At 41.0% G+C, this 27,799-nt stretch overlaps 2 protein-coding genes across 5 annotated transcripts; one reads left to right on the top strand and one right to left on the bottom strand.

The window, feature by feature from the left end:
• The first annotated feature begins 1,467 nt into the window (after positions 1-1,467).
• On the top strand, positions 1,468-6,511 carry LOC127350526 (uncharacterized protein C1orf87). The gene is made up of 7 exons (XM_051377237.1): positions 1,468-1,585; positions 1,769-1,889; positions 2,666-2,816; positions 3,322-3,444; positions 4,117-4,362; positions 5,540-5,611; positions 5,702-6,511. The coding sequence occupies exons 2-7, from the start codon at positions 1,795-1,797 to the stop codon at positions 5,714-5,716; spliced, it is 702 nt and encodes a 233-aa protein (XP_051233197.1). The 5' UTR covers positions 1,468-1,585; positions 1,769-1,794; the 3' UTR covers positions 5,717-6,511.
• tut4 (terminal uridylyl transferase 4) lies at positions 6,067-26,265 on the bottom strand. Of its 4 annotated transcripts, none has more exons than XM_051377216.1 (30): positions 26,128-26,265; positions 22,634-23,187; positions 22,375-22,526; positions 21,683-21,799; positions 21,393-21,570; positions 21,092-21,180; positions 20,899-20,950; positions 19,630-19,699; positions 18,621-18,747; positions 18,127-18,246; positions 15,356-15,550; positions 15,068-15,242; positions 14,418-14,980; positions 13,744-13,894; positions 13,191-13,277; positions 12,347-12,450; positions 12,170-12,227; positions 11,974-12,077; positions 11,780-11,869; positions 11,084-11,197; positions 10,895-10,972; positions 10,596-10,773; positions 10,454-10,501; positions 9,700-9,782; positions 9,486-9,601; positions 8,063-8,217; positions 7,800-7,897; positions 7,068-7,635; positions 6,692-6,862; positions 6,067-6,597 (listed from the first exon to the last, which is right to left on the bottom strand). In XM_051377216.1, exons 2-30 carry the CDS (start codon positions 23,106-23,108, stop codon positions 6,509-6,511), a joined length of 4,605 nt encoding a protein of 1,534 aa, XP_051233176.1. In that variant the 5' UTR covers positions 23,109-23,187; positions 26,128-26,265; the 3' UTR covers positions 6,067-6,508. The 4 variants fall into 4 exon arrangements, with proteins under 4 accessions (XP_051233176.1, XP_051233177.1, XP_051233178.1 ...); XM_051377217.1 differs by lacking the exon at positions 26,128-26,265 and adding an exon at positions 25,817-25,898; XM_051377218.1 differs by lacking the exon at positions 26,128-26,265 and adding an exon at positions 25,600-25,617.
• Between the last annotated feature and the right edge of the window lie 1,534 nt (positions 26,266-27,799).

The raw sequence follows: 27,799 nt of genomic DNA, 5'->3' as shown, positions 1-27,799 counted from the left end.
TCCTCCAGGTATAGAGTAATTAATGTAATTAGGCCCTCTATCTCCGCTCAGGCCTCTTATCAAAGCTGTTTCCTTATCGCTTCTGGAAATTTAATTAGAAAAATCTTTGCAATTAATGATTTTGCAAAATTAAAGTGAACTTCAACCGGTTGATTCCCTCATTAACTGTTGGCCAGAAGCATATAAAGGGAAGAGTTGGACAGCTGGACAGAGCTGGATAACATGTATGACCATTATGTAAGTATTGTACTTAAAACTCCACTAATCAATATCTTTTTATATTTACAATGAACCAGATAACATTTGTAGTATTGAACCCATCGATAATGATTAACTCTGCAGTTCGACAGGGATGTTTGTTTCGGCTCTGTGTTTTGGTTTTGTGGCACATTTCCTGTCAGTCTCTGTGTTTTTTCAACAAGCTCTTATTTAGCAAGAGAAATATATTTTTTTCAATTTGTTGGAGACCAAATCAGAGCTACAATGAGAGTGACTATTGGATGTTCAATTGTAACCAAACGTAAATTGGCAACTGTTTCTTAACACATCAGACATACAGATAATAATATGTGTCTGTCTGCTTGTTGTGAGGTTCTTCTGCCCTCTGATGGACAAAAATGGATAAATACAGCTTTAAGAAAAGGCTTAAGGTGTGATAAGTTTTCTTTTAACTAGAGCTGTTTGTAGGCTGTCTTGGTTTGTCTTTCCACTGTTTTCTCAGGCAATAATTGTGACGCACCATGTGATCAGAGCTGATAGAGTCCACCTGAGTGACTCTGTAGAGTGGACCTGTAAAGACCTCGACTTTTTATTCTACTCCATTTATTTGATGGCTGACGCTATGAGTGACATATTTTACATTCCACATGAGATAAGCTCATAAAATATAGCCAGTAGAAATCTTATATGTGACCCTGTGGAAGGCAATGTTGACCAATTTGGTCCATACTGAAATACTGTATATCAACAACTATCAGATGGGTTGCCATGAGATTTGCTGCAGATATTAAAGATCCCTTGACAATAAAACCTTGCAATGCCACAGGCGGCATTCAGCCCGCCTCAGCTCCACCTCTTTGCCCAGTTTTGGATTACCTAGGAGCTGGGAGGACTGCCAATGGCGATGGCCACAGCTGACCACACTGAGCTTCACAATGGCTCTTCAGAAACAGGATGCCACGGAGACTACCATTTTTATTCATACAGTCTATGACACAAACATGTCGGATGTAAAAGAAAATAATCAGTAAACATACCACAGTATGTAGTACCAGCTAGTGTTTTTCTTATTTCTTCATCTGGCCTTTTGTTTCACATTTACCTGCTGGTCAGTTCTGCTCATAAACACGCTCATAGTGTTTGTGTGCTGAAGTGACTCCCAGTCCTCTGCAGAGTGCTCTAGGGTGTCGGGCGTTGCAGCTCAGGGGAGGAGACAGACAGGTAACCATGGTGCAGAGAGCAAACAGGAAGCCTCAGTCAAACTGCTGTTCAGACACACAGTAAAAGGAACAAGATCCACTTGGTCGTGGAAAAGTAAACTGGAAATGAGCCAAAACTGAAAAATGGAAATGGAGTGATTGTACATGTAAGTAAAGGCTCATTAAAGACAGAAATTCATGAGCAAACTGAACACAACCTATTTTTTATGCTCTCTTTTATGCTGTGTTTTGCTTTCATGTGAAAAATAGATACAAGGCTATCACAGTAATAAAGGTCTGAGCCGCGCAGCCCTCGGTCAGCCTCTCCTGCTCTCTGTCTCTTTCTCCAGGGAACCCTGATCACCTCAGCTGCATCATGGCTCAGAAAATCACATCAAATACAGTCCCCAGACTTGTTGTCAAGATCGTAGGCAGCAAACAGGTCAAGCAGTTTATTGAGGAGCCACGAGCGTGAGTATAATGACAAGGCTGACTGTGTTTATTTATTCATTCCTCTCACAATGTCATAAACTACATATCAAAGACCCAATTCAAACCTTTAACCCATGAAAGGATGCTTGATTACAGTAAGTTGTTGATTTCTCTTCCTCTGTGAGGCACTCGGTAGCTGCCGGTTGGCAACAAATATAGTTTCTTCTGCTATTTATTAATTTTAAGACCTGCAAGCATCCAGTGTTCAACTTATACAAGTGTGATGTAGAAACTTGAATCGTCATCAGTGCACAGACACTGAGAAAGGACTTCACAGTGAAGTAGGAGACATTACGTGTCCAGCAGGAAAACTTTAGAAATGGACAAATTTTGCATATTTATAGATTCTGGAATTTGTAATGAGTTAGAAGGAGGAGATGCCTTTTTAAGGATTTTAATGTGAAATATTAGAAACATATCAGACACACATTATTGTTCCAAGCAGACTATTAATACATGTCTGGAGGAGATCTTTAATTACTGCGTTTGTTTTTGAATCAATCCATTTTTTTTAGTAACTATGGCGAATAACATCCCACTGAGGTTCATGTGGGTGTTTTTCCTTATTATCACACAATCGTTAATAATGTCTTGTGTCATTTTTTGTTCGAGTCATTTTGAAACCCCTTTGAAGCTGTGAGTTAATTTGTCTTGCATTAAAGTTACATTTGTGTTTTCCAGGGGTTGAAGCTCTCTTGTGTCACACTCCCCGCAGAAGAACTAAATTCATATTAACTTCACGTTTTCCCAAACAGAGATACAGCAGACTCAGAGAAAGAAGAAACCCCTCCAGCTGAAGCTGTACTTGAAGAAGATTTCGAGGAACCTCCAGAAAAACAAGATGTTGTGTCTGACCGGCGGGCGCAGAACAGAGTGGGCTCTGCACTTTGGGCTGTGATCAATCAGGTATTGTGTATATGTATGAATTATATTTATTTATTAATGTTAAGATCTATGTAGCATCTTTCAAAACAAAGTTACACAGTGATTCACACAGCGAATAAAAGTCAATAAAATCAAAAATATAAAATATAAAACAAGTTATTTACAGAATTACAACAGTCGCATAGAAGTCAAACAGTTCACGTAAAAGTTTATCCATACATTTCTCCCATCTTCACTTCAAATACGGTGCAAGTGAGGAAGAAAAGAATAGTACTTAGTTAAAGTATTCCTCTCAAATACAGTATATTGACATGCAACCTGCAGAGCACCTGTATGTAGTCAAGAAAAAAAAAGTCTGACCTGGAGGAAAATTCCAGTCTCTGAAAAATGGAAATACTCAAGTAAAGTCCCAGAACTTACAATAGAGTAAATGTACTTATTCCTGTGTTGTTGTAGATCACTTAGGAGAGTGTACACACAGCACACACACTGAGCATGGAGGCTTAACTTCACGGTTTCTCTACAGGTCCCCGACAGGCTGTGTGTGACAGCGCCCTCTGGTGATCGCTCCAGGTCCTACATCCACCCAAAGACTCGCCACCAAAACTCTGAACCCAGAGCAGCTCCAGCACTGGAGACGACAGAACAGGTTCTTCTGGAAAATATAACCTTAAAAATACAGCTTTCAATAACACTTTAATGCAATTCAATAGTCAGGAATGACAGAAATATGTGAACAAAACAAACACAGATTCTGACCTTTTGAAAGTCATACACCAATGAGAAGCAGAGCTGTTATCTCTATGTATTTTTCCTGTATATAATGAAGATGAAATACTCTTAGAATTGAATATACATGTTTGTTTTATGAGAAATATTATTTGTGATAAAAAATACAAAAATAAACATTTCTAGCAGACAAAATTTTATTAGAAAACTTACTTAGACTTCCTTAAATCTTTGAACTGAATCTCTGATTCCTGATGTTTTACAAGATTTGGGACCAGGCTGCTTAAATAAACCTCAAATTAAAGTTCCTAAAACTCTTTATAGAAAAGCTGATTGAAGAAAATTACAGCTTCACTTTACTTAGTTTCCGAATTCAAAGCACATCCCATCTTAATGAAAACTTTAAGATATGTTCGAGTTGTACAATTAAGTGGTTGCATCCTAGTTAATACAAAGCAAAATGTCAAAAATGACCTCATGCTTCTTTGGGTCTTCGTGCTGCAGCTTCCAGCTCTCTGATCCACATCACACATTCATAGAGCAGCACTGTGGTTCAGCTGGACCGCTGCCTGACTCTTTCTCTCTCTCACAGAAAGGTGTGTCTGAGGACAGAGATAAGGCCGAGCTCTCCTCGGCTGTCAGGGAGGAGCTGTCTGATTGGCAGCTCTCCTCTCTGAGATCAGCGGAGGACGAAGCAGCAGCTCTCGATCTCACCTTCAGTGGGACGCTGGATCAATCCGAGATCACCCGCCTGTTCCTCAAACATGACGTTCCTCTCAAATTACCAACATTTTCTCTGCTTCTCCAAATGTTTTCTGATAAAAATGATCCAATCCAGGTAAGGTGGCAATACTAGTCAGACAACACACTCATACAAGACAATTCTTTCTGTTTAGTATTGAGCCTGGAAGTCTTATTCTTAGCCTCACTACAGGTGGGGCTCCAAAACTTCAAACATCAATCAGTGTGATGATCAATGGTCAAGAGTAAAATATCTCGACAGCTACTGGATAGCAGTGCTGTGTATTGCAGAATCTGTCAATATCCCCATACAGGGGTTACAGTTCCATATATTGTGTTTAACTGTGAGCAAGGCGATGTATTGCGATTATTTTCTAAATCTAACTTTAGGAAACTGTCGCAGTAACACACCACCATATGCACAAAATCTGAGTTAAAAAACAAACCTTTTTATGCAGTGGTAAGACCGTACTTACCTACTTTCTGTGAAATTAAAGCAAAGAGAATATTTTGTAGGAAAAGGGAAAATAAAAGTGCTTTTAGGATTCTTTAAGTAAACAAATTAAAGCTACAATATGTAACATTTTCACATTAAACAGTGCATAAACTCTATCTCTATGCTCTATATGTAGTTGAGTTTTGTTCTTACATTATCCCAAATGTTCCCAACAATGTTTAAAGTCTGAGACATCTGTCATTTTATTTAGAAGCTGTCATACATTGACTGTTGATCCAGTGTGAAGCCACATTGTTACCATCCACTGTTTAGATCTTGGTGCTTTTTAACTCTAGATTTGAACCGGATGAAGGATTTTAGTCATCGGACGTCTGGATCTTAAGTTATCAGAGAAACAAGCTGAGCTAACGTTAGCAGCAGCTCGGCTCGCAGCCCCTCCGGGACGTCCTTTGTCTGTCCAACAGCGTGGGAGAAGCAGTGATTTTTAAGGTGGAACTGCTTTATTCAGTGTGTTTAGTGGTTTTAATCAGCGGGTCTGTTTGTGTTGGAGAGGAGGAGACCTCTGTGGATCATTGGGCTCCCGGTAGAAACCTCCTGAACCATGAACACTGAACATGCAGTGATTTTCTTGAAATAAATCCACCAAAAGGCTGAAGATAATTTATTTTAAGAGCAGCTGTTTCACCAGTCACTTCATTAACTTGACTCTCCTTGTGGGTGGATGTGTGAGAAACCTACCTCAAATAAACCACACTTGTTATCACTTGAAGCAGTATATGGCACTCATCTCAGAGGTAATCACTTTGTGTTGTTACAGATTCATTACAGAGATCTCCTGCAGTTCATAAGAAGTTCTGCATTCCCTGAGGAGCACCACAATGTCAGTGAGGTAAATCCAGTTTTAAGTGCAAGATAAAACAACATGCCAGATTCTGTATCCGCTCTATGCACACGATGTTCTCCTTTCACCTCTCCGCAGCTTCAGTGGAGCTGAACAAGGACGACGCTTATTCACGACCGTGGCATCACCAATCTGAACACGCAGCAAGAAACTGAGCCAAACTCATCTGCCGCACGGCTCAAAAGGGCTATAACTCAATATAATGTGATAGATTGTGTATGAGTGAGGCCGTTTGTCAACCTATATCATATATACGATTATTACACTGCATTCATTTGGCACGCATTTTGACTTGCTATTATTTTCTGCCGGCGGTGGCCTGCTGCTTATCAGGAGGGATTCAATGTGAAGTGTGTTGCTCAAGGAAACTGTGGCAGATGCACAGAGCGCACATACAGTACGTACAAACACGGTGAACAGAACGACCAACACGACACGCCACAGTTGTTTGCTTTTTTCTTTATTTTTTTGTAGCTTTTTTTTTTATATTTAAGATTTTTTCCCTTTTTTCTTGCTATCCCTGCTTTTGGCACTACATACTTAGGGTGACATGTTAGATTGTTTTTAAAACAAACGTCTATTCAAAGCCTTCATCTTGTGGCAAGCAAAGTATGAACACAGCTAATAAAAATAAAGGTTTACATTTTTCCTCCTTACTTTACACATAAAATAAAAACACTTTTTTGGACCCCCTCAAAAATGGGGGTATTAAAATATTTGACATTTGTATCACAAATCAATGTAATGAGACAAAAAGTAAAACATAAAAACTGTACAAAAATGATAAAATTCATTTTAAAAATTCTTGTGATCAAATGATGCAAAGAGTACATAATTTTGAATTTATGTTACTGACCATAAATCTAATTAAAAGGAGATGCCAGTTCACTTCTTCTGTTGGATGAAATTCAGATTTACTTGATGTCGGACATGTGGGACCAGTGGGAAGTTCGGATTCGGATGCACCACAGAACCTGACGACAGAAAAGAGAATCGCAACAGAAAGTCAGAGCCAGTACAAACGGAGAATAGTTGTGATCGATAAGACAAACACTGATGATGTCTGACCCTGGGTCACGAAGGGCTTGCCGGGCTGGTAGCCTCCGTTGCCCTGCTGGATGAAGTTCTGGGGCATCCGGTAGGGCCAGGATGGAGACAGGGCGTACTGTGGTGCTTTGTTGTGCTCCCATAGCCGAGAGCCTTGGCTCACACCTACATACTGGGCTGGGTGGCCCGACTCTGTAGAGACAACATCAAAACACACTCAGTAAGTATTATTGAGGATTTATTTTGACCCAACCGGAGTTGCTGCTTGTTGGATTGTTGGTTATTTTGAAACTGTGTTCTAGTGCAACATCTAGCGAATTCTGTATACATAAACCTTTAAAGATAGAGAAAGAGGAAGACACAAAGACGGTGCCACCAAAGTTCACACAGTGAATACCTGACTTGACTACAGTGCCATTTCCCATGAGTGACCCAGGTTGTGCCATGTGATTGTGCCAGTGTCCTTCCCGTCCTGGCCCGCCGATGCCCAGCTGTCTCCCCGCCGGCTGGGCGAAGATGATGCTGGGGTCGTTCAGGTTCATGGAGCTGGAGTTGCCCCCCGAGCCGGTGGGACTCCCGTTCCCTGACGCCGAACGCAGAGCGAATTTCAGGGCGGGCGGGGAGGGGGCGGTGGGAGAGGATGTGGTGAGGACCGGTCCGTGGATGGGCCAGGAGGTGGAAGGGATGTGGACTGGGTGATGAGGCTGCCCCTGGGAGTGGTGGGACTGGTGCTGGTGGGAGGGAAGAAGTCCCAGTGCGGTGAGCGCCCCTGGGTGGTACTGGCCTGGGTGGGAGGTCGGGAAGCTGAAGAGAGACAGGGGGACCTGGGGGTGAGCAGGCTGCTTGGGGGGACCAGCAGAACTGGTCTTACTGTGGGAGGGCTGAGGGGAACTGGAGGCCTGGGACGAACTCTGGGAGACAGCTGTAGGCTGCGGGGAGTAGGGCGGAGTCTGCCGACTGTCGGACTGTTGGGAAGAAAGACAGAATTAGAAGGAAGGAAGGAAGGATCAACTGACAGGTGCCTAGCATTGTAAAGTCTTCAGTGAAGAAAACAAAACAATCTTGTTCAACGTAATTTTTCCGTGTCTGTGGAATAAATTCCGCTGTAATGTCCAACTATTGTACTCACACATTCAGAGGGCTGTCTGGTCCTTCCAGGGCAGTCTGTAGCTGTCTGGGGAATGGGGATGGACTGGGAGCTCACTATAGTTCGTACCATGTGCGGAGCTGGTGGAAGAATAAAGAGCCATATGAGCAGTTTTATTTAGTCAGTATTTAAGACAGCTTTTAAAACTATAAATTAATGTTTCAAAATAAGTGCATCTGTAACGAGAATTACAGAAATACTATGAGGAATATGATAAAGAAATGTTTTGTGTGAAGTTAAGAGACCTGGCGCTCCAGCGGTCCTCTGTTTGAGGTGGCGGTACTCAGGGCAGTCCCTCCGTACGTGGCCCATGTCCCCGCACTGGAAGCAACGTCTGTCCTTCGGTTCACGCTCCTCCTCTTTTATGTCCTCGTCTTTGTCGTTTTCCTTCTTCTTAATCCTGGCAGAGAAAGTCCAGTGTTCAGCATAAAAGGGATGAATATTAATAATAATGACATGTTCAGTACAAACAAACACGTAAATGAAGACAAATCACAAAAGGTATGTGCTCAAACTACCCAGACATACTGTAACTTACAAAAACATAAAAGTTCTGATTTTTAATTGAAATAATAAAGATTTCAACACAATTCCTATATAGTAACTGTACTTCGTGTAACAATTAAATCGTGATACAATGTTGTTTTCTGTAGCGGACGGATGTTATACTATACGCATTATTTTACCACTTTATACCCCACCTCAGAAATAAAGGGATTAATAATAATATATTTCTTAGATTTGTGTCTGACAAATAAAGGAATCTTTTTCCAAATTCCCTTCAACAGCCTGGTGTTGTAAATAAAAAATAACTTTGATTCTTGAAAAAGAAAGCTACTGAGCAGCTTAACCTAACTTACCCTATGTTACTCAGCTGCAGCGTCAGGGGTAAGTAATTATCCTTCCTGTCGCTGGTCTACTCGTTTCTCAACCCTGTCGTCTGTTCTTTGTTCCCACTTCGATAACTGTTAGAGGTTCTATAAGTTTCTTAGTTTCTCTTTCCTTAGCCCTTAACAGCCTCTTGTTCCGTGTCTCTATATTGGAGGTTGTATTTTTGGTGTTTGTTGGAAGTAATAATGCTGACAGCTTAAAATAAAAATCACTAAAGCTCATTTTGGATATATTGGAGGACATTACTGTGTATTAACTTAAATCAAAATAACTAATAACTTTAATAACTTAAAATTTTCTACTAAACTACTACTAAAAGTCTGGTTGTTATTAAAAAGAAATTAACTTATTAATTCATTACTGTGTTTCTATTCCCAGCTGCTGTATGATGGACACTGAAAGCTACAATGATGCAATATACTTCAAAATACATAAATATAAAGTGGAACAGGCTGTTTCTTAAGTAACTCATTTGGTAATAATGACATTTAATGAACCTGCTCTAGGAGGCATCCATCGAAACTTTAGTTAAACTTTACGTCACTGTTGCCCTATCAGCCATATGCTTGTTTTTTTGTATTGCTCCCTTATATGTATAAAACAGCAGTACTGCTTTGGAAAAAAATGCTCATATACATTTTAAATATACTTTACATTGCGAGAAAAAACAAAAGTAGAATTTATAACACATTTATTACTTCTCAGTAGTTTCTTTTAGTTTTTCTTGGATTTCTACCGGGGTGAGAGAAATATTTCCATGTACGGAGAGGGGACAACCTGCGTCTCTTTGGACAGTCCTTCATGTAATGTCCAATCTTCCCGCAGATCCTGCAGCACCGGTCATTGGGCGCCAACTCGCCGTCTGTCAACACCTTCGAGTCAAAGAAGTAGTCCTGCAGCAGAACACAAGAAAATTAACGGGGTCCTGGCAGCAGACAGCATTCAAATACATAACCTTTTGTCCAACTTGGTTGATTCATGAGTGACGTACCACTTCAGTGCCGGGGACGGGGTAGAACGGAGTTCCAAACAACTTTCTCCCATTAATAAAGGCCTTCATGATGAAGTTTGTCACTAGAGGAAGCAAAGAAGAAACATTTTCAGTCTTAGAAGCGGCTGAGATTTAATTCATTCCAATATCAAACTAAATAATGAACTGAAAAAAAAGGCTTGAAAGGACTAGTGCGTAGGATTTAGTGGCATCTAGCAGTGAGATTGCATATTCCAATCAACTGAAACCCCTTGACTTAATCAAGCATAGAGGTGAAACTATGGGGGCCACTAAACTCCCCAAAAATGGTCCTATCTATAGCCAGTGTTTGGTTTGTCTCTTCTGGGCTACTGTACAAACACGGCGGTTCAACATGCCAGACTCTGTAGAAGAGGACACGCTCCCTCTGCAGATAGAAACAGCTCGTTCTAAGGTAACGAAAACAGAACGATTCTTCATTTCAGGTGACTATACACTAATGAAAACAAACCTATGTTAATAACATTATTATTATTACTAATATTATATTCCATTCCTGCTAATAGAAGTGCCAGAGAGCAGGTGTATTTAGTAAAAGAAGAAAACATCTCTGACTCTATAACACAACAGAACATACCAACAATCCCAAACCTTTTTATATTTATAAAACAAATTGCCTTTTTGAATATTTTATACCAGAAATATTAGAATGATGCTGTCTTGTTCAAAAAACATACTTGTTTTTTAATTAAGGACGTCAGACTAAAGCACTTACTTTTGCGGGAAACTCCAGCGCCAAGATTGTGATTTAAATCGAAGGGATCTGAGGAGAAGGAGAGATGAGTGAGTAGAAGTGAAGACCTAACGTTAAGAAGCAGGTAAAGACCAAAAGGGATAAAGCAGATCCGTGTGAGCACCTTCAATAGCGATGCATTTACTGGTCCACTGTTTCTCGAAGGTAGTGAGGCGTTTGGTTTGGCGGATGCTGATGACGTGTTCTTTGAAGTCAAATTCTTCTGTATAAAAGCGCAGGAGTCCCAACCACAGCTCTCCCACCGACTCAGTGTTCGGCTGCAGCTCTGAGAGAAGCCGACGCTGTGTGGACAGAAGAAACAGACATACGGCCTTAAATTCTGCAGTGTCAAATAATGCAATACTGCCCAGACAAAAAGGACTCGGAGGAGTGCAAGTTGGGGTTTTTATCCATTAAACTCACCAGGTCCTCAAGGTCATCACAAAAGAAAGCATTCCAGCCATCTACCATCCGCTGGGGCACAGTCGTCCCATCAAAGATCTGAAAAGACATCATACGGAGCTGTTCATATTATTTCATTCAAAGCCAAGCAGACAGAGAGCTCATTAGTTCGCTATTTAAAGGGTGTGGTCAGTAATTAGTGACTGGTACCTCCTGCAGGACGGGAATGACTGGCGGCTGCCTCTGCTGCAGGAAGTAGAGCACCATCAGGATGTATGCGTAAGACGAGAGGCTTCCTCTGGACGCGTCCCCAATGTCACACCGCTGTGAGCACAGAGGCAGGTTAGTTAGCAAGAGGCAACACACTAACAATTCAGCGCCTTCAAGTGCTCCTTAGACACATATTTGGTAGGTAGAGTGTATGAGCGATCAAGCACATCATTCATTTGTATTTCAACTCTGAGCCAGCATCACTGAGGAGTGAAGTCTGCTTTATCCAACTGGTATGTCACAGTGCTCTGACTACATCTGTACATCACTACAGCGAGGTGAGAAGTTAAAGCGGAGGTCAGCAAAGACAAGATTCTCAACTCTTCCTCTTTAAGTTCAAACGTGGTGGAGATCTGTTTTCAATCATTAAATCAAACATGATGTGTTTCTAAAATGTCCAAGCAACTAATTTATTTATTTAAGTCTGGCTGTTACAAAGGGAATTACTGGCTAAGAAAATGCCGTAAATCACTAAAAAGCTTAACACGTTAATTTAGAATGAAGTTGCAAACCAAATCCAGATATTAAATGTATTTTGATGTCAGGACGGTGTAGTTATTGAAGGAAGGACAACAACAGAAAACTGCAAACTCAACGGTCCAAACGCAGTCAGTTGGTTTGTCAACTTTTACATACCTTTGCAAAGACTTTCATTGTGTATCCCAAGAATTGCACACGTGGATCCAGGGCTGCATACGTAGCCAGCATTCTGGTGTTGTGTTGAGCCTGCGGAGTCCGAAGTAATTCATTTAGCATTTTCAATAAATAAAGGCCCGGCTAAGCACTGTATTAAAACAGAAAAGGCTGGTGTGAGGGCCTTGTTCACTCACCAGTGTGTTATAAAGGCTAATATCTCCCTCCAGGCCACTCTGTCTGTGTTCAAACTTCACAATAGGCACTTTAGCCGTTGTGATAGGCAAAATATTCCTCAGACCTGTGATCACGGGAAAACAGGGGATCGAAACCAGTCAGATTCAGCCCTTGACACACAGATACAGATGGATAAGAGATCATACGTAAATTCACCTGTATGCTTCTTTAGCACTTTTGCGAGGCCTTCAATGATCTCTTTGCAGTTCAGCTTCTGTTCAGATAAAACAAAAATTAAATGTAACAGTGATCGGATGTACGGGTCACATCTCTACTCCCACGAAGGAAGTGTGAGTTGCATTAAACAGCAGTGCGTGCCTTTAATCTGCCTACCTCTGCAGTCTCGTGGCCCTCCAGAGTCATACAGATGTCAAGGTCACTGTCGCGGAAGCCGAAGCCGTTCTTGGAGGAGCCAAACAAGCAGAGCTGAGCTTTATCTGTGGATCACACACACAGACACACAGACAAAGACATTCTCATTTCTATCCAAATGTAAAACACACATTCTGTACTATTACTGGACATTCTCACATAAAAACTGGTTTCTCTGTGCATTGTAAGTGTGGGGATAACTCGAGAGGGAAAGGGGCGGTGAATGCGAGCGGTTCGGAAGAAAAAGAGAGCAGTGAAGTTGTTCATCTGGCAGTAAATGTACACTGCAAGTTTCAGCTTGTTAGTGAATAAAGACTGCAGTGTCCATGTGTTGTTTCCCCAACTGCTGGAATAGCATTGATCAGCTCTGCCCACATTCCTAAAGAGGTCTTTTGCTTGCTGAACGCCAGCATGCCATCTAAAAAACAAACACCAGGGCGGCATTATGCTGCTGTTGCTGGGTTCAGTGTGAAAAAGCAAAGGTGGCGTGATGGCGGTCATTCTCTACAGTGCTGTTGTGGGATCTCTGTAAAAAGCTATTATGTGTCATGAACTGCTGAAAGACTTTTAACTCGGAATGTGCAGAGGAAGCATAAACAGAAAAAAAAAGGAACAGCAGCAAATGAACACAGCAAAACGAGAGGGAGAGAGAACAGGGAGACTAGAGACGAGAATATATTAAATAATAACCAAAACATACACTGCAGCCAGAAAAAAAGGCCTGGTTCTTTCTTCACTGGAGGAACACACATAAAGGCTCTGGCCAATATTTGAGGATTTGCTGTAATTTATGCGTCATGCTCACCATTGTACTCCTTCCTTATAAACCTCTCCAGGCTGGCGAGGATCTGCTCCCGCTTCTGCTGCTCAGCATGTGTAGGTGACAATTCATCTACAAACAGAACAGAAACTCAGTCACACAGAGCTGCACTGATTAATCCATTAGTTACATTCAACTAAACCATTAATGCAGTATAAATAGCTGTTTGTCTGTCTTAGTCTCAGTTATAGTAATTGAATATTTGGGGGTTTTGAAACATTGGTTGGACAAAAACAAACACAGAGCAGGTTTACAAGTGGTAGGTTAGAGTAAACCCACTAAATCCCATTTCCTATAATATTATAGTTGGGACTGAACGTAATGCAGTTTACTTTTTAATGGGTTATAAGTACACACAAAATAAAATGTGTTTTTTCTGAGACCAGCTTCAATAATGTAAATTAATCAATTTCATGAGAATATCAGCCAGTGCCAGTTGTTCTACTCAACTGTTTATCCTCTCTTCCCAAAGAGAATGTAATTTCACTCAAAACTTTTTACTGCAGCGACCCTCTAGACAAGACTACTGAGTACGTACAGTAGCACAATTTGCAGAGTCCGTCGAGGATATCTCTGAAGCGGTCGTTCATGGGGGGCAGAGGCTTCAGCTCAATCTTCTTAAAGTCTTCAGGACACTCGTCCTTCAGGTGACCATCGCGTTTGCAGATGCTGCACACGACAGTTGGAGGCTGGAACCAAAAAAGTTCAAGCACCGTAAATAAAAAGAGCAAGATAATGGCATAAATTAAAATTCAAAATGTTGAAAACATTCTACACTAGTTACAGAACATCACTAGGACACAGTGAGGCAGTGTACAATGCAGCATAAAAAGGGTTACATTGTGCTCTCTACCAACCACAGAGGTAAAATGTCAACATGTGTCAACACAAGATTTAAACACCTCACAGTGAACCCATCAGTGCTGACAGGTGAGATGATGCTTCTTTTATACTGCAGCTATAAAAGTGCAAAATCTTGCGATCTTTTTCAAATTAGCTCCATCACACACACTGTTCAGGAGCTATATTAAAAACACTATTACATAGAGGATTTAGTATATTTGGCAATACAATGTAATACAATATTTTACCACTGTGAAAGTAAAAATACAATTAGTATTAAATTCAAATATCAAAATTTTTCTAATTAATTATGTTACTGTCTATTAAAAAACATGTATGGGTTGGGTGAATGGTGTTCATCATAATTACCTTCCCACCAGTGAAAATCATCTTATCAAACACATAGTGCAGATCCTCTGAAGAAACAGGTCCGTCCTTATCTGAAACACTGCTTTCCTCCTCCTCTTCCTCTTCCTCCTCCTCCTCTTCTTCCTCCTCCTCCTCCTCCTCCTCCCCGTCCTCGTCACTGTCCAGCAGGCCGTTGGGGGAGAAGGAAGGTTTGTTCCCCTCACTGAGAACCATGTCCATGAGGCAGGAATCTAAAGTCTTCTCATCCTTCTTTGTGGACGGATCCGAACCATCTTCATCATCGCTGTCAGGCTCCTCATCCTCCTTCGACCCCCGGTGCCCGAACTGAGAGCTCTTACTTTTCCCAGCGTCGTCTTCCTTGTCCATGAACGCAGCCTCCTTCTCGACCGCTTCCAATTTTGCCCCTTGCTTCCCTGCCCTCTTGCGCCTCTGGCGGCCCCCGGTGCCCCTTCTCTGAGGGCAAGCGAAGTATTTGTAAGCCGTACGGAAGCGCTCTTGGATGTACTCAAACACCATTTGGCTGTTCAAGCTTCGTGCAACATTCCTCTTCAAGGCGAAAGGATCTAAATGAAGAAAAAAGACACACAGAATGAATTTCTGATATTTCTCCCGACCTGTAAGATGAGTTTTCCAATCGAGTGGTCTCTCACCTTCAATAGCGAGCCTGCGCCGAGGCCAGTTCTTCACTTCCCTGGAGAGGAGCTCCTTTAAGCGGATGCTGATGATGTATTCTTCAAGGGCAAACTCCAGTGTGTAGAAACGCAAGAGCTCCAACCACAACTGGCCCAGTGACACTCCTTTTCCCAGGTCGAGGGTTAGGCGGCTCTATAGGCCAAAGCATGGAGAGAAAAGTATGAATATCATCACTGCAGTCCATAAAAGTATTTGAAATCAAAGGCAATCTAAACTGTTCTCGTGTGCACGGCAGTGAGACTCACCAAGCCTTCTGAATAATGAGTATCTTCAGGTTTCTTCTGCTCCGGTTTGGATCTGCCTTCTCCTCTGGCCTCGTTCCGGTTCTCGCCTCGTCCGTCCGTGGAGCTCGGAGGTCTGCGCTCCCATCGGACAAACAAGTCCAACGTAATTCCAGTTAGGTGATACTCATCCACGCGTTTCACATCAAAGCCGTCGATCTGATAGAGAAAAATGAAGTCAAACGTAACAGAGGAAAACTAGCAGTTAGCAAAGATATGAGAGTTTCTTCATATACACTTTAAAAAAATATAGCCAGTGTAACTCTGTAGCACCCTGATTTACAGGTGAGTCTATGTTTCCTAGCAACAGCAACATGCCTCTCATTCCAAAAAACTATGCATCAGTGTGATCAGGTAAAGAGATGCAAGAGGGAAAAGCAACGTTGTGCTTTGCTTTTAGGTATGCTCCTCTCATTATACTTGTTATACTCACTCTCTGTTCTCTTCAGACTTTGCACGAGTAAAAAGCAATTCAGTTATTCTTTAACCTAAAATCCCCCTGAAAATCTCATCTTTGCTGACCTCCAAGGGTTAACGTTCTCACCGCTGCAGTGATCAGGAGTACTACAAAACCTAACAGTGTTTCCTCTAGGATTTTTTTTTTGCAGTGGGGGCAGGGCCGTCCGAACACCCCCCTCCCCCCGGTCACGTCGGCAAACGTTTTTTGCGACACAAACAAATATATTTACCTTTTTAATGTTACCAGATGTTTCATATCAGGACGCTGAGCTGAGAACTGACAAGTTGAACGTTGTCCAATTAAAACGGACCCACCGCGGTGACATTTTTGGTGGAGCTGTTAGTTTAATAGTCGACTTGGAAGAAAGCGAACGTTTTGACAATAAGCTCCATCAACACAACAGTATGTGGAGTTAAAGTGGACAGGCCCAATAACCTCTGAATAGTTCTACTTGTTGTTAAATTGCAATGTGAGCGGCAGCCAGCGGGGGTGCATTATGTCGGCAGGATCATTTAAAAGGCAACCGTGACTACATTGTGCGTCTGCCCCATTTCTGATACCGTGGCGGCAGAAATTTAACAGCGGCGGGCCGCCACTCCAAAATCCACATAGAGGAAACACTGCCTAATGACATCACTGTTGGGAGTTGTTACAGGTGCACACCCAGCATTGATGTTAAACTGGTTTTCAAGGGCAGTAAAAAAATTGTTTTTCAGCCTGGTGTTTAGCAGGGATGGGCACGAGTACTCTTGTCTTGTTTGGATGCGGTCTAGATTAATTCAACGAATCGAGGACTCGCATTAGTTCTTTGAATGCGCAGCCATGCATAACAACACTTTCAATGGCAACAAGGCATTGAAGTGATGTTTTAAAAAAATTATAATTTACGAAATGTACGTGCAATCTAAAATTAAATTTGTAGATAGAAGTTCAAATGATTGACCAGAAAACAGCTCAGATGGCAACCTCCCATCACCACATCTGCGAATATTGAAGCAGTGTTAGTGAGCACAGTGTTACTTGTCGCAATGAGAGTACGCAAACATGAAAATGTATAAACTCCTCAATGTGCAATCACGGGTAACCTTGGTAGATTATAAGCACATCTTTCCTATACTTCATCCTGCGGTCACAGAGCTTCTCACATTTATGATCATCTGTCTGCGTGCAGCCTGACTAGCCTGAAGGTCTTAAGAAAGGAATGTTCAAGGAGGAAAAAAGAAAGTTCCCACCTACACTTATCTAAACATTGCTAGGTCTTCCTGGTGGTAAATGTGCTAAAACACAACCTCTACTTCCATTAAAAGCATTTTCTAACAGTGATGCCATTAATGATAAATACACTCTTGGTTAAATGGGTCATTTTATATCTTAATGCAACTATGAATATGAATTTTACATCTTAAAGAAATTAATGATTTATACCAGCTTCCTCTGTATTATGCAAATGTATGCAGCATGGTGCTAAAAAAAATCATCTAAACAGCGGTGGAGGGATGATTTCTATTTTTCTTGAGTTAATGTGACTGCTCACAATAAGACAGGCACACTTTCATATCAACATCTTATGTTTAACCCACGGTTCCCAACACACCTCTGAGCCACGAGTCTTTTTCAAGAAACATGAGATGAGACACACGCAAAGAATGTGGGTCATCCTGTGCATTACATAAAACGGGCACACGCTGTCTACCTAACACCAGGCTAAGACACACAGACTACTGACTGAGGTGTCTGAGACGTTTTAAATTTCAGTCATTTTCCTCTTTCACACACAGCAGACAAGCTGTGTGTGTAGGTGCTTCTTGTTAATGAAAACAATTGAAACAAACGTGGTGCAGAGTGCTGTACCTGGCCCATGCTTGCATTTCAAACATATATAACCAGGTAAACTCTCTTTCTCTGAAAATGTCTAAAATGGGTCACCAGTCGTTAATATACCTGGTCAGACCGCCCAGGTCAACTCTATGTGGGAGTGACTGCGGGTTCATGTTCAACCTATCTTTAAAAAAACAACAACAAAGCATTCGAATACTGATCTGGACCAGATTACAATGTCGTAGAATTGAAGCATTTGGGTCAGCCCTAGTCATTTCCATAACAATTATCTTTATCATAAAATAAGTTAGTTCAAAAACAGGTCACTGTTGTTTATGATTGGCAGTAGAGCGGCCTTGGGGTTCAAGTTCTGCTGACGAGAGCGCACGCACAGAGCGACCCTTTTCCAGTGGGAGTGTAAAAGACGAAGACCTGAAATACAGAGCGCTTCACCTACCCAGCGGCCCAGGTAGACAGGGAGGATGGGCTCTTTCCTCTGCTGCAGGAAGAAGATGACCATGAGTGCAAAGGAGTATGAGGGGATGCCACCTTCGGCCTGGCAGTCGATGTGACACAGCTACAGAGCAAAGCAAGAAGAAATTATTTTCAGCATCTAGACAAACAGGTGATCAAGCTTGCTTGTGATTTCTTTAAAAAGAGTCAGCACTGCCATTGCAACACACTTATTTCTGATTTATCAGCCATAAAATCTATAAAAAGAGTCCAGCAACAGTGTATTATTTTTACACTGTCGAACTGGTATATAGTGCTTGCCATTAAACATATTAACTAGAAAAAGGGTTTATGACATCTGCTTTTGTGCTAAAAAGAGATATCTGTGTTTGTCAATATGTACAGGAACACAAACAGAAATAAAAGACTGAACACACTGAAAGCCATGGAGCTCTTTATCGTTTCTTCTTTCAGATGAGGAGTCAGTCGCAGCCTTACCCTTGCCCAGTAGCGGAAGGCCAGCACCAGGGGGACCAATCTGGGCTCTAGTTTAGCCAGGGCGGCCAGGTGATTGGTGGTGAGACAAGCAACGTCATTGCCTGCACTCACTTTACACATCAGCCCGCTGCACAGAAACAAAAGTGAGGGAAGAGAACCGTGAAAAGTTGGATCAAACTAAATTGACACTGAACAGAGGCTCACTCTACTGGGAGTGAGGGATAAAAAAAATTATATTATAAGCTTTATCAGATGTTTCTGAGCAGGAACCAGATCCTTTGAGAGTCCTTTTAGAGGACCTACTTGCACATAGCAACCTTTATTACGTTAATACCGTTAAATGTTGTGGTTAAAGGGTGTCACATAGCACTTAACACTAGAGAAACTCTAACGTATACTTTGTAAAAATGTGGCATGCCTTCCTGGACTACGCTGAATCTAAGCTTTAAATATCCTCATATTGTAGACCTACAGTCATAGTTACCCACAGCATCATTCATTTCCATCCTTTTTTGCAGTTTTGTTTGTATGCACACCATTTGCATTGAAATTATCTGTGAAACTGAAAACCAATAAACAGAACTGAACTGAAAACAAAACGATGCCACAACGAAAACTTTATGTGTAATGTACTGCTCTCTTTTTGGAAGAGATTTCTTGGGGGCACCAAAGTTGGTGCCAGACTGTAAATTAGTGCTAGAACAGCAAGCCTCAAAGGTCAGGCAAGTAGGAGTTGATATGTGCTGTACCAATGTGCAGTTACAGTAAGCTGAGATCATCAAACAGCTGACTGTGCTGTCTGAGACAATCTAAAAGCACCAGGTCACAATCATAAAAAGACTTACTTCTTCTAATTATCAATGTAAAGTCACAGACAAATATTTAAAAATATCACACATACTTAAAACTACTCCCTTTCTAGGCATGAATGACAAATAATCCAAACATCAGTAAGAGTAAACTGACAAAAAATATACACATAAAGATTTAAAACAAGAGTAACACTCACCTGCAAACATCCCGACAGAACACGGCAGGAACTTTGGCATGAAAATCTGACTCAACCTCAGAAAATTCAGCTAGAAAGAAGGAAACAGAAAAACCAGTGAATGACCTTGAAGGAAGTTGCAGACACACACATTCATTGCAGGACTTTTACATAAAGCAGAACTTACAAAGTAACATTTATAAAGTCTTTATGGAAAAACATTTTTATCCAAATTCCAGACCACAGCAGATGAGGAATTCCCAACCAATGGGCTTCTTGAAAATGTTCTGCTATTGTCTAATTGGCAAACGCTATCAGACATGTGAACCAACAAGGCAAAGCCAGACAACCCTGAACAGTGGGTTTATGTAATGTATTAATAACTAGAAGAGTGCACTCAGATCCCTGCCAGGCAACAGATGGTGAAGCGCTGACTGCAACTCCACTACGACTGCCAGATGCAAGCAGCAGAGATTTGTTTTGAATACAGTTTTTGGTAAAGTATAGTGCAAGTGTTCTTATATAGATGTATGCAAAGTTTTTAATAATGGAAGTTGCCTATTCATAGATCCAAACCTGCATGTCACAGTGGAAGTTGTGGCTACTCAGCAGGTTAATGATTTGGCACACAGTTAATTAGATCTGCCCACAGTAACTAAACTCAATCTCATCAAGGAACCAGTATCATGTTCAATTTCTCGATTTTGTAGTAGTCTGCATCTCCCAACGCACAAATATTTGTTTAGCAGCAGATATTGATGCCTCCAATATGGAGATGCACTGGCTACCTTACAGTCAAGATGGCAGTGATGATAACAAAACTGGGGATTTATTCATCTCGTATTGTGTCCAACTTTAATGGATCACTAATGTGTGATGTATGGATTAATATGCAGATGTTCTGGTTTAAGATGGGACTGAACTTTTCTATGAATGTCAGTATTTGAGCCGTGATAAAGGTCACAATATGGCCAGCAACAGACTAACAGTTGTTGATCACTTGTGGTCCCTACCAGCCGGTTAAGAAGAGTAAGAAGTTAGCGGTCGGTATAAAACAAAACTATCAATAAAATAAATAAATAAATAGATAAATAAAATACGTTTTTTCCAAGGTTTTTTGAAAACGGTGTACAACCGCAACCATGAGGAGGTCCTTGAGCATACATTCATAAATGTGTACAGAGAATATTAGGCTGATCGGTCCGGTAGTATTGAGATTAGCTGCAGACAGATACACACACAGTGACACACATGACAGAAAAAGATTACAATGCACCGAGCAAAACTTACGGCTGTTCTTAAGGATTTCCAGCACTTGAATCAAGACCTCAGGTTGTGTCATCTGAACAGACAAAAGGAATGAGAGAGAGTGAGACCATCAACTGTGAGACCAAATGTCACTGCTTCTTTACAATGTCCTCTTTATTTTATGAAACCACGTCGATTATATTGATATTTTGTGAAATAGCAGGAGCAGACTTACTGAGGAAGGGTGGGTGACATCAATATTGATATCACTCGTCTTGAAGGCAAATTGGGTAAGACATGAACCGTAGAGGCGGAGAGCACACGCTGGAAACCCAAAGAAAAGATATTGAAATATACGTACACTAAAAAGGATCGCAAACCTGTGACAAACTGCTTTTAATAAAAAACAGAAGTAGACACTAATTTAAGCCAATTTCACTCAGACTTAAAATTCAAATGTTTCTCAAGGCATTACCTCTTTTTACACTACTTGCTAAAGGAAATAAAAAAGGCTGAGAGACATCACAGCATACAACCTGAGAGGTGCTTCTTTATGATCTCCTCCATCCTGATGACCACGGCCTTCCGAACCTCAAAGTCCTCCTCTGAGATCCCGAACTGCCGGGCTGTCTCTAGGACGGCAGCGTCCACGGCCCTCAGCTGGGCGGCAGAGGCGGGCGGCAGGGCGCGCAGCTCATTCTCTTCCTGTTTTTCCTGATACACCAAAGCCAGAATATGTAAAAAAATAAATAAATAAATAAACACTTACTTTCCCTTACTTCATACCCATACAGAAGAGATTAAGAATAACACAGACTTGCCATACCATTATGTTCTTCTTGTGTCTCTTCTCCTTGATGTGTTTGTGTGCTCCTTGAATGTTCTCAATGTGCACAGAACAGAGCTTGCATAAGTATTGATAGTTTGGGTACTCAGGGGACTGCTGTGAAAACAAAGAAAGAGGCAAAAGCAATCAGTTTATGCATGTTCTCTTTCAGTTGGACATGTGGAGGTTTGACATTTGTACTCCACCTTATCCTAATCACAATCCCTAGTGCATGAAAAAAAACACAGACCAGTAATGATCTAATGGGAGAGAAAGAAGGGAAGGGTTTCTATTAGCATCCTTATTCATCAAAATAAGCCAAACTTGCTGTGCATCAGTGTTTCATTTTATCTTAAAGGACCAGTAATCCCCAACTGATATAATTAATTCTATGAAAGTTTAAAGATCCCCTCCAGACATGTTTTTATGAGATATAAAAATACTCTGCCGGGAACAAAACTTTGTGTCTGATTTGTTTTCTCCATGAAAAAGTTTAATTACCTCGTTAAAAATTCTCACTACTCCTCCCTCGTCACAAAATCTAGAAACTACAAATTCACAATAACAGGGTCTTTACATTTTCAGTCTACATTAGTGTGGTTTGACGTCAACCGATTGTCACTATTCATCAATGTATTGTCTGTCTACTGCAGGTGTTTACTGGCTGAGGTATGATTGGATTGTTTCCTCACCTTCAACAATCGGTGGATGTAGTCTCTGTAGAGGCGATCCTCTGCCTGACGGAGGCCCAGCTGTTGCTCTGTCAGGGGCCCGTCCTCCACAGTGGGCCTCACCTCTGTGCCCTCTTCAACAGACTGATGCATCAATGCAGCAGCTTTCCCCCCTACAGACAACAAAGACAAAGCAGTTTAACACAGATACATTTTTGTGGATAAGTTGTAATCATCTCTGTAAAAAAAAAAAAAAAAAAAAAACAGCTCGCAAATCTACCATGGGTCTTTTCCTTTGCTGGAGCTACAGTGGAGCTCTTTGCCTGCACCGTGAGGCCTTTCTCAGGTGTCCCGGGCACTGCAGGAGAGCTGGTCTCTCTACTTGCCGAGGGGCTGCTGTCTGAAGAAAGAGACACCCTGGAGTAAGGGGCCTGCGTCACCAATTGCTGCTGTGAGCTTCCCGCTTTACCCTTCCCTCTCTCCCCAGAACTCGTTCTTCCAGTCAGTCTCGTCAGCCTGGAGGGCCGTCCTCTCCGCTTGTCCTGCAGGGAATCTGTGAAAGTCTTTCCTGGCCCGCGGCTTCCTAAAGTATGATCATCCTTTGCGGCAGACAGGTTTTCTTGTCTGCGTGGTGCAGACTTGGTACTCTCTCTCTGCACGGGAGTCTCTTTGTTTGACTTTTCGCTGGACAAAGCTTTGGCTCCTCTGGGCTGAGACTGCCTGCCTGATTTTACTGGACTTCTGGACTCATCCATCCCTCCTGCCCTGCTGCTCTCGTCCCTGGTGGAGTCAACACCACGCTGAGAATGACCAGGGAGGCAGGCCACCTAAAGTCTGGGTAAAAAAAATAAAAATAAATCAGTTATCAGTCTAACTAGCACACTACAAAAGCACTGTGATAGCTTGCTGAATCTTGTTTTACCAATTCAGGTGAAGCTATCTGACCAAATATTGTTTAAACCTACTGGGGCTTATGTAAACATAAATATGCAGAAGTTACTCTACTGCAACTATTTTTGACATTTCCCATGTAAAATAAATTAATTTAAAAATAACATTCATCGTACTTCCTGTTTTATTTCTAAAAATAAAATAAAAAAACAGAAAAGGATTACAAGAAGTGTTGATGTTGCCACAACAACTTTTGTACGTTAAAGTTTTGTGCCTTGATTTTGGGGGAAAATTCACTGATTTTGTTGTGGACAGAAACTTCACCTCGACATCGTCTGTATCAAAAAGTTTTTTAAAATCAGTACAAAAATATGTTGGTTTGAAATGAAAGGAAGCAGTGTGAGATGGTGATCAGTCCACAAAAACAAAAATCCCAATCTATTTCAAATCTTTCATGTACATTTCTCACAGGATAAACTACATGCAGGATCTCACAGGTTTGGAACTAGCAATGCTTATCACTTAATTGGTTAACCTGCCTTTTATTTTCTCCATCAACACATTAATGGCTTGGTAAACAAAATGTCTGAAAAAGGTAAAAAAAAAAAAAAAAATGCTACAATTTCCTACATTTCAAATGTTATGTCATCAAATTGCAACGGCTATTTTAAAAATTGTCACAACTGAGAGGCTGGAAACAAAGAATGATTGGAACATATGCTCAATGTCGACACAATTAATAAATTATTAAAATAGTTGCTGATTAACTTTCTGTCCACCGAGTAATCCTTTCAGATCGAGTGTACATCAAACAATGGCAGAAGAGTAGAAACAGCTGATTCTAGGTCAAAAGAAAGCTAAAAAATGTGAGTTTTTAAACAGACACTAAAACATCTTGATTGAAATTTATGTTCCCTTCTCTCTCCCCCCCAGAACCGCAGACCGCATCATTGCTGCCGTACCTAGTCCCTGGTACAGTGCGCAGCGTTGAGTCAGTGGACTTGCAGGTTCTAACAGAGACATCTCCTCTGAATCATAAAAACTACGTAGTGGAGGGAAAGTCTATAAATACATATTTTCCTGCAGCTAACTGGAAGCCAGTGCAGGGACTTAAGAACGGGAGTGAGACGAGGCCTTTTCTTTGCTCCAGTTTAAAACTCTGGCAGCACTTTTTCTGCGGTGACTCCGGCTGAGTTGCGAGACCTGGGAACGGTGCAAACTCTCTCTCTCTTCTATGACTCTACCTTGACCTTGTTCCCCAAACAGCATAGAGCTGAAACAACTAGTCAATTAGTTGGTGACAGAAAATAATCAGCAGCCATTCTGGTTCACTGCTCATGTTGTTTAATCAATAAAAAAATGACAAACATTTTCCACTTTTAGCCTTTCATATGAGAGAGTTTGCTTTTAATCTCTATTGTTGTAAACTGAATATCTTTCAGCTTTGGACTGTGAAATCCTCAGATACACATGTTATAAAATGTATAGTGTGTATTACTCCAATAATTAAATTACAGTACAATAATTCTCATTTAGTTTGTTTGTTCTGTGAACAATGACGATATTATATCATTACCTTTTTTACCCTCAGGTGTGTATAAACTACAGGTGATAAACTTCTTTCTCAAACAAAATAATTAATTAATTACAATTATTGGTTATCTGGCTGGTATTGGCCACAAGAAGCAGATGATTAACAGATATCGTATTGACTGAAAAACTAACTTTCAGAAAGAATTAAGGCTATTTTTCATTTCATAAGAAAAACAATCTATTGACAGATCAAAGTAACAGTCAACTGGTTAACTGATCACAGAAAGACGTGTTAGTTGCAGCCTTAATACAGTGCTTATCACACATTTCCAAAGGTTTAAGCCACTGTAAACGAATAAAAGGAGGCACTAATATAAATCTAGTGAAACACTTTGAATGACAGCGATGTTTACTGACCCTCTAAACACAAACACATCTCCTAGGGTCAAAGCAGGAGCAGGCGGTGCAGCGAGGTCGTGTCAAAGTCTGTCTCCTCTTTAAACCGTGTATCCTTCACGGCTGCTGTTAGGAATTCATTACGGCTCATGTTAGTTTATGGTTAGGCGTTTACAGCTCGGCAGCTCTCCAGTGCTTTATTATAATGCTGTTTGTCACACATTTTACCTTAATATTTAGATTTACCTGTGAAGAGCCATAGCACCATTCAATCAGAGTAAAACTAAACTCTTTACAACACTGCTATCTACTGGTTTGGAGTTTAAATACAGAAATAATAAATATCACAAAACAAAATATTTGCAACACTGATGTTTTCTGAAATGATTGAACACACAACACCGTGTACCGTGATCACTTACTCACCGTCCTGAGACTGAGACGGATTAGTGATAATGTTTGCTTCACTTATGAGGAAAACGAAACTGATGTTGTTTGAGGAGGAGGAGGTGGGAGGAGGAGGAGGAGGAGAGACTCCGACACAACACCGAGACTTAACGTTAGCTCAACTCTTCCACAACAGGGACGGAAAGAGAGGGGGTCAACAAGCACGCAGATGCCACCGACTGAGAGAACTGCTCACCATTAAAGCCCCAATGTGTTTCCTGGGTTGTCGGAAGGACTCGCGTTGACTTCCTGAGGAGGGGGGGCGGTGTAGGGTGTAGGGGGGGGGGGGGGGTTTCCTTTTTGTTTTTTTGTTGTTGTTTGTTTTAGCTTCGCCTCACTTCGCCGTTCGCCGTATCCTCTCAAAGCTACCCGACGTTAGCTCCGCTGTTGCCCGGCGGTCGTCCGGCTGAGGAGCGAACGGGGCAATAAACAACAGTTGCCCCGCAGCAGCGACACACAGACACACTCCCACCGTCACAACACGGAGGAGGCGGGCGGTCCACTTACTTTCTCGCTCTGAAGTTGATGTCGGATTATTGTTTAGCTGTCGCCATGGCTCTGCTCCGAGTGATGTTTTTCAAATCCCACGGCCCTGCTCCAAACAGCAACCATTGACGCCATGTTAATGCACTGCCCCGCTGCATTGTGGGAGTGCCAGTGGTGATGAAGAGGGGCGTGCGACGTGCTGCGTTCAAACGCCGCTCGTAAAACTCGGCACTGTAACGACAGTGGCAGGATCTTTTCTTCCAAATGTTACAGATAACAACAGATATATATGTAGGAAAACAAGTGGATAATATATATATATATATATAAATAGTATTATAGTAATAACATTAGTCTCCATATTAACTAGTAGTGTAAGTTACAGTTACCCCCCCCAAAAAAAAGAAATTACATTTGACGACAACAATTTTAAGATTTTAACAAGTAAAACTGGATTTTAAACGTTTTAAATCTGAATTTTAGGGAGACGGGGCACAATTAGCAATTTAAAAAAGTAATAGAACTAGTAGCGGTCACTAACCACTGTTAGGGGGAATAAGTAATAATATTACTTTTGAAAAGAGTAATGAATAATAAATAATTTCTACTACAACTAGGCTCAATATGATTTCATAAGCATTTCTGGAAAATCATTATAAAACATATATTTTTGTTACAGACTAACTCCACATATTTTATCCTATATGAGCACTTTCTTCATACATGGAGAGTGAAGGTTACTCACAAGGGGTAATAAAATGTAAGTAAGTAATAATTGGAAATGAATTAAAGAGTTTAAACAAGTCTCATTTTGTATATCTTTCACTACTTTATTTTCACTATGTTCTATGTTGATGTCTTGGTCAAAAAAACATCCGTCCTTTTACTGCGTAAGAAAACGTTCCCACGTAAATACAGCTTTATGAGCAGAGTCTTTGTTTTAGAATCTGGATACTGGTTAGTGCAATGCAACAAGAAATAAATGACACTGTGAGCCACTTCATGGGGTTCTTTGTTTATTTTGGCATACAGTATGTAGGCCATTCGCTCAAACCAAAACTACATTTTAAAACACAAGATATAACCAAAATATACTGTCTGAAGTCTTGTGTGAATGTGACATAGCCTAAATCCCCAGTGAGACCCAGTTTGTGAAAACGTCTCTTACAGAGGAGAGGAATTTGGGTTTTGTTCTGTACTTTTGGCTTGTGTTCATTTGTTTTCCTCTAGAAAAAGAAGTAGGCCATGGCGTGCTTGCCTTCATTTGCCTAATGAGCTGCGAGTGAGAGGTGGAAAAGTTTTTGTTCCAGTTCCAGCTCTTCTCTATCCAGTACGCCTTCAAAATAACACCGGTTGCGATGAAAAGGACTTTCACAGCCATTTACAGGCTTTTAAATGCTTGTAGCTGTCTGTGTGTTGCCAAATTCTATTTTATTTAAGGCCACTTAAATTGAAATGGAAGTCATCCAACAAGCCTTAGCTTTCACAGATAACTCTGGTTCATTGATTGCTTGACTGTTAATCAATGGTCGTTATCTCTGGAAATTAAACTGCAATAATAAACAGGTTTTTACTACTAAACTAAAAAAAATAAGTCTGTTTGAATAATAGAAAATACTCATGGTTGGTCATACTCATGACATAGTAAGTAAAAAAAAAAAAAAAACTTTCAAACATTAGACTTTAGAGACAG

This window comes from Dicentrarchus labrax, unplaced genomic scaffold, assembly GCF_905237075.1.
Source record: "Dicentrarchus labrax unplaced genomic scaffold, dlabrax2021, whole genome shotgun sequence".
In the NCBI taxonomy this organism is placed as follows: Eukaryota; Metazoa; Chordata; class Actinopteri; family Moronidae; genus Dicentrarchus; species Dicentrarchus labrax.
Note: the sequence above shows the minus strand (reverse complement) of the source record. Positions and strands in the feature narration are given on the sequence as shown.

Excerpts from the sequence above, each read along its gene's own strand:
- LOC127350526 (XM_051377237.1), top strand. The coding sequence starts at position 1,795 with ATGGCTCAGAAAATCACATCAAATACAGTCCCCAGACTTGTTGTCAAG. Across the intron at positions 1,890-2,665 it reads TTTATTGAGGAGCCACGAGC|AGATACAGCAGACTCAGAGA; the intron begins GTGAGTATAATG and ends TTTCCCAAACAG. Across the intron at positions 4,363-5,539 it reads ATAAAAATGATCCAATCCAG|ATTCATTACAGAGATCTCCT; the intron begins GTAAGGTGGCAA and ends GTGTTGTTACAG.
- tut4 (XM_051377216.1), bottom strand. The coding sequence starts at position 23,108 with ATGGATGAGTCCAGAAGTCCAGTAAAATCAGGCAGGCAGTCTCAGCCC. Across the intron at positions 12,228-12,346 it reads AGGGCCACGAGACTGCAGAG|AAGCTGAACTGCAAAGAGAT; the intron begins GTAGGCAGATTA and ends TTATCTGAACAG. Across the intron at positions 6,598-6,691 it reads CAAGCCCTTCGTGACCCAGG|GTTCTGTGGTGCATCCGAAT; the intron begins GTCAGACATCAT and ends TTCTGTCGTCAG.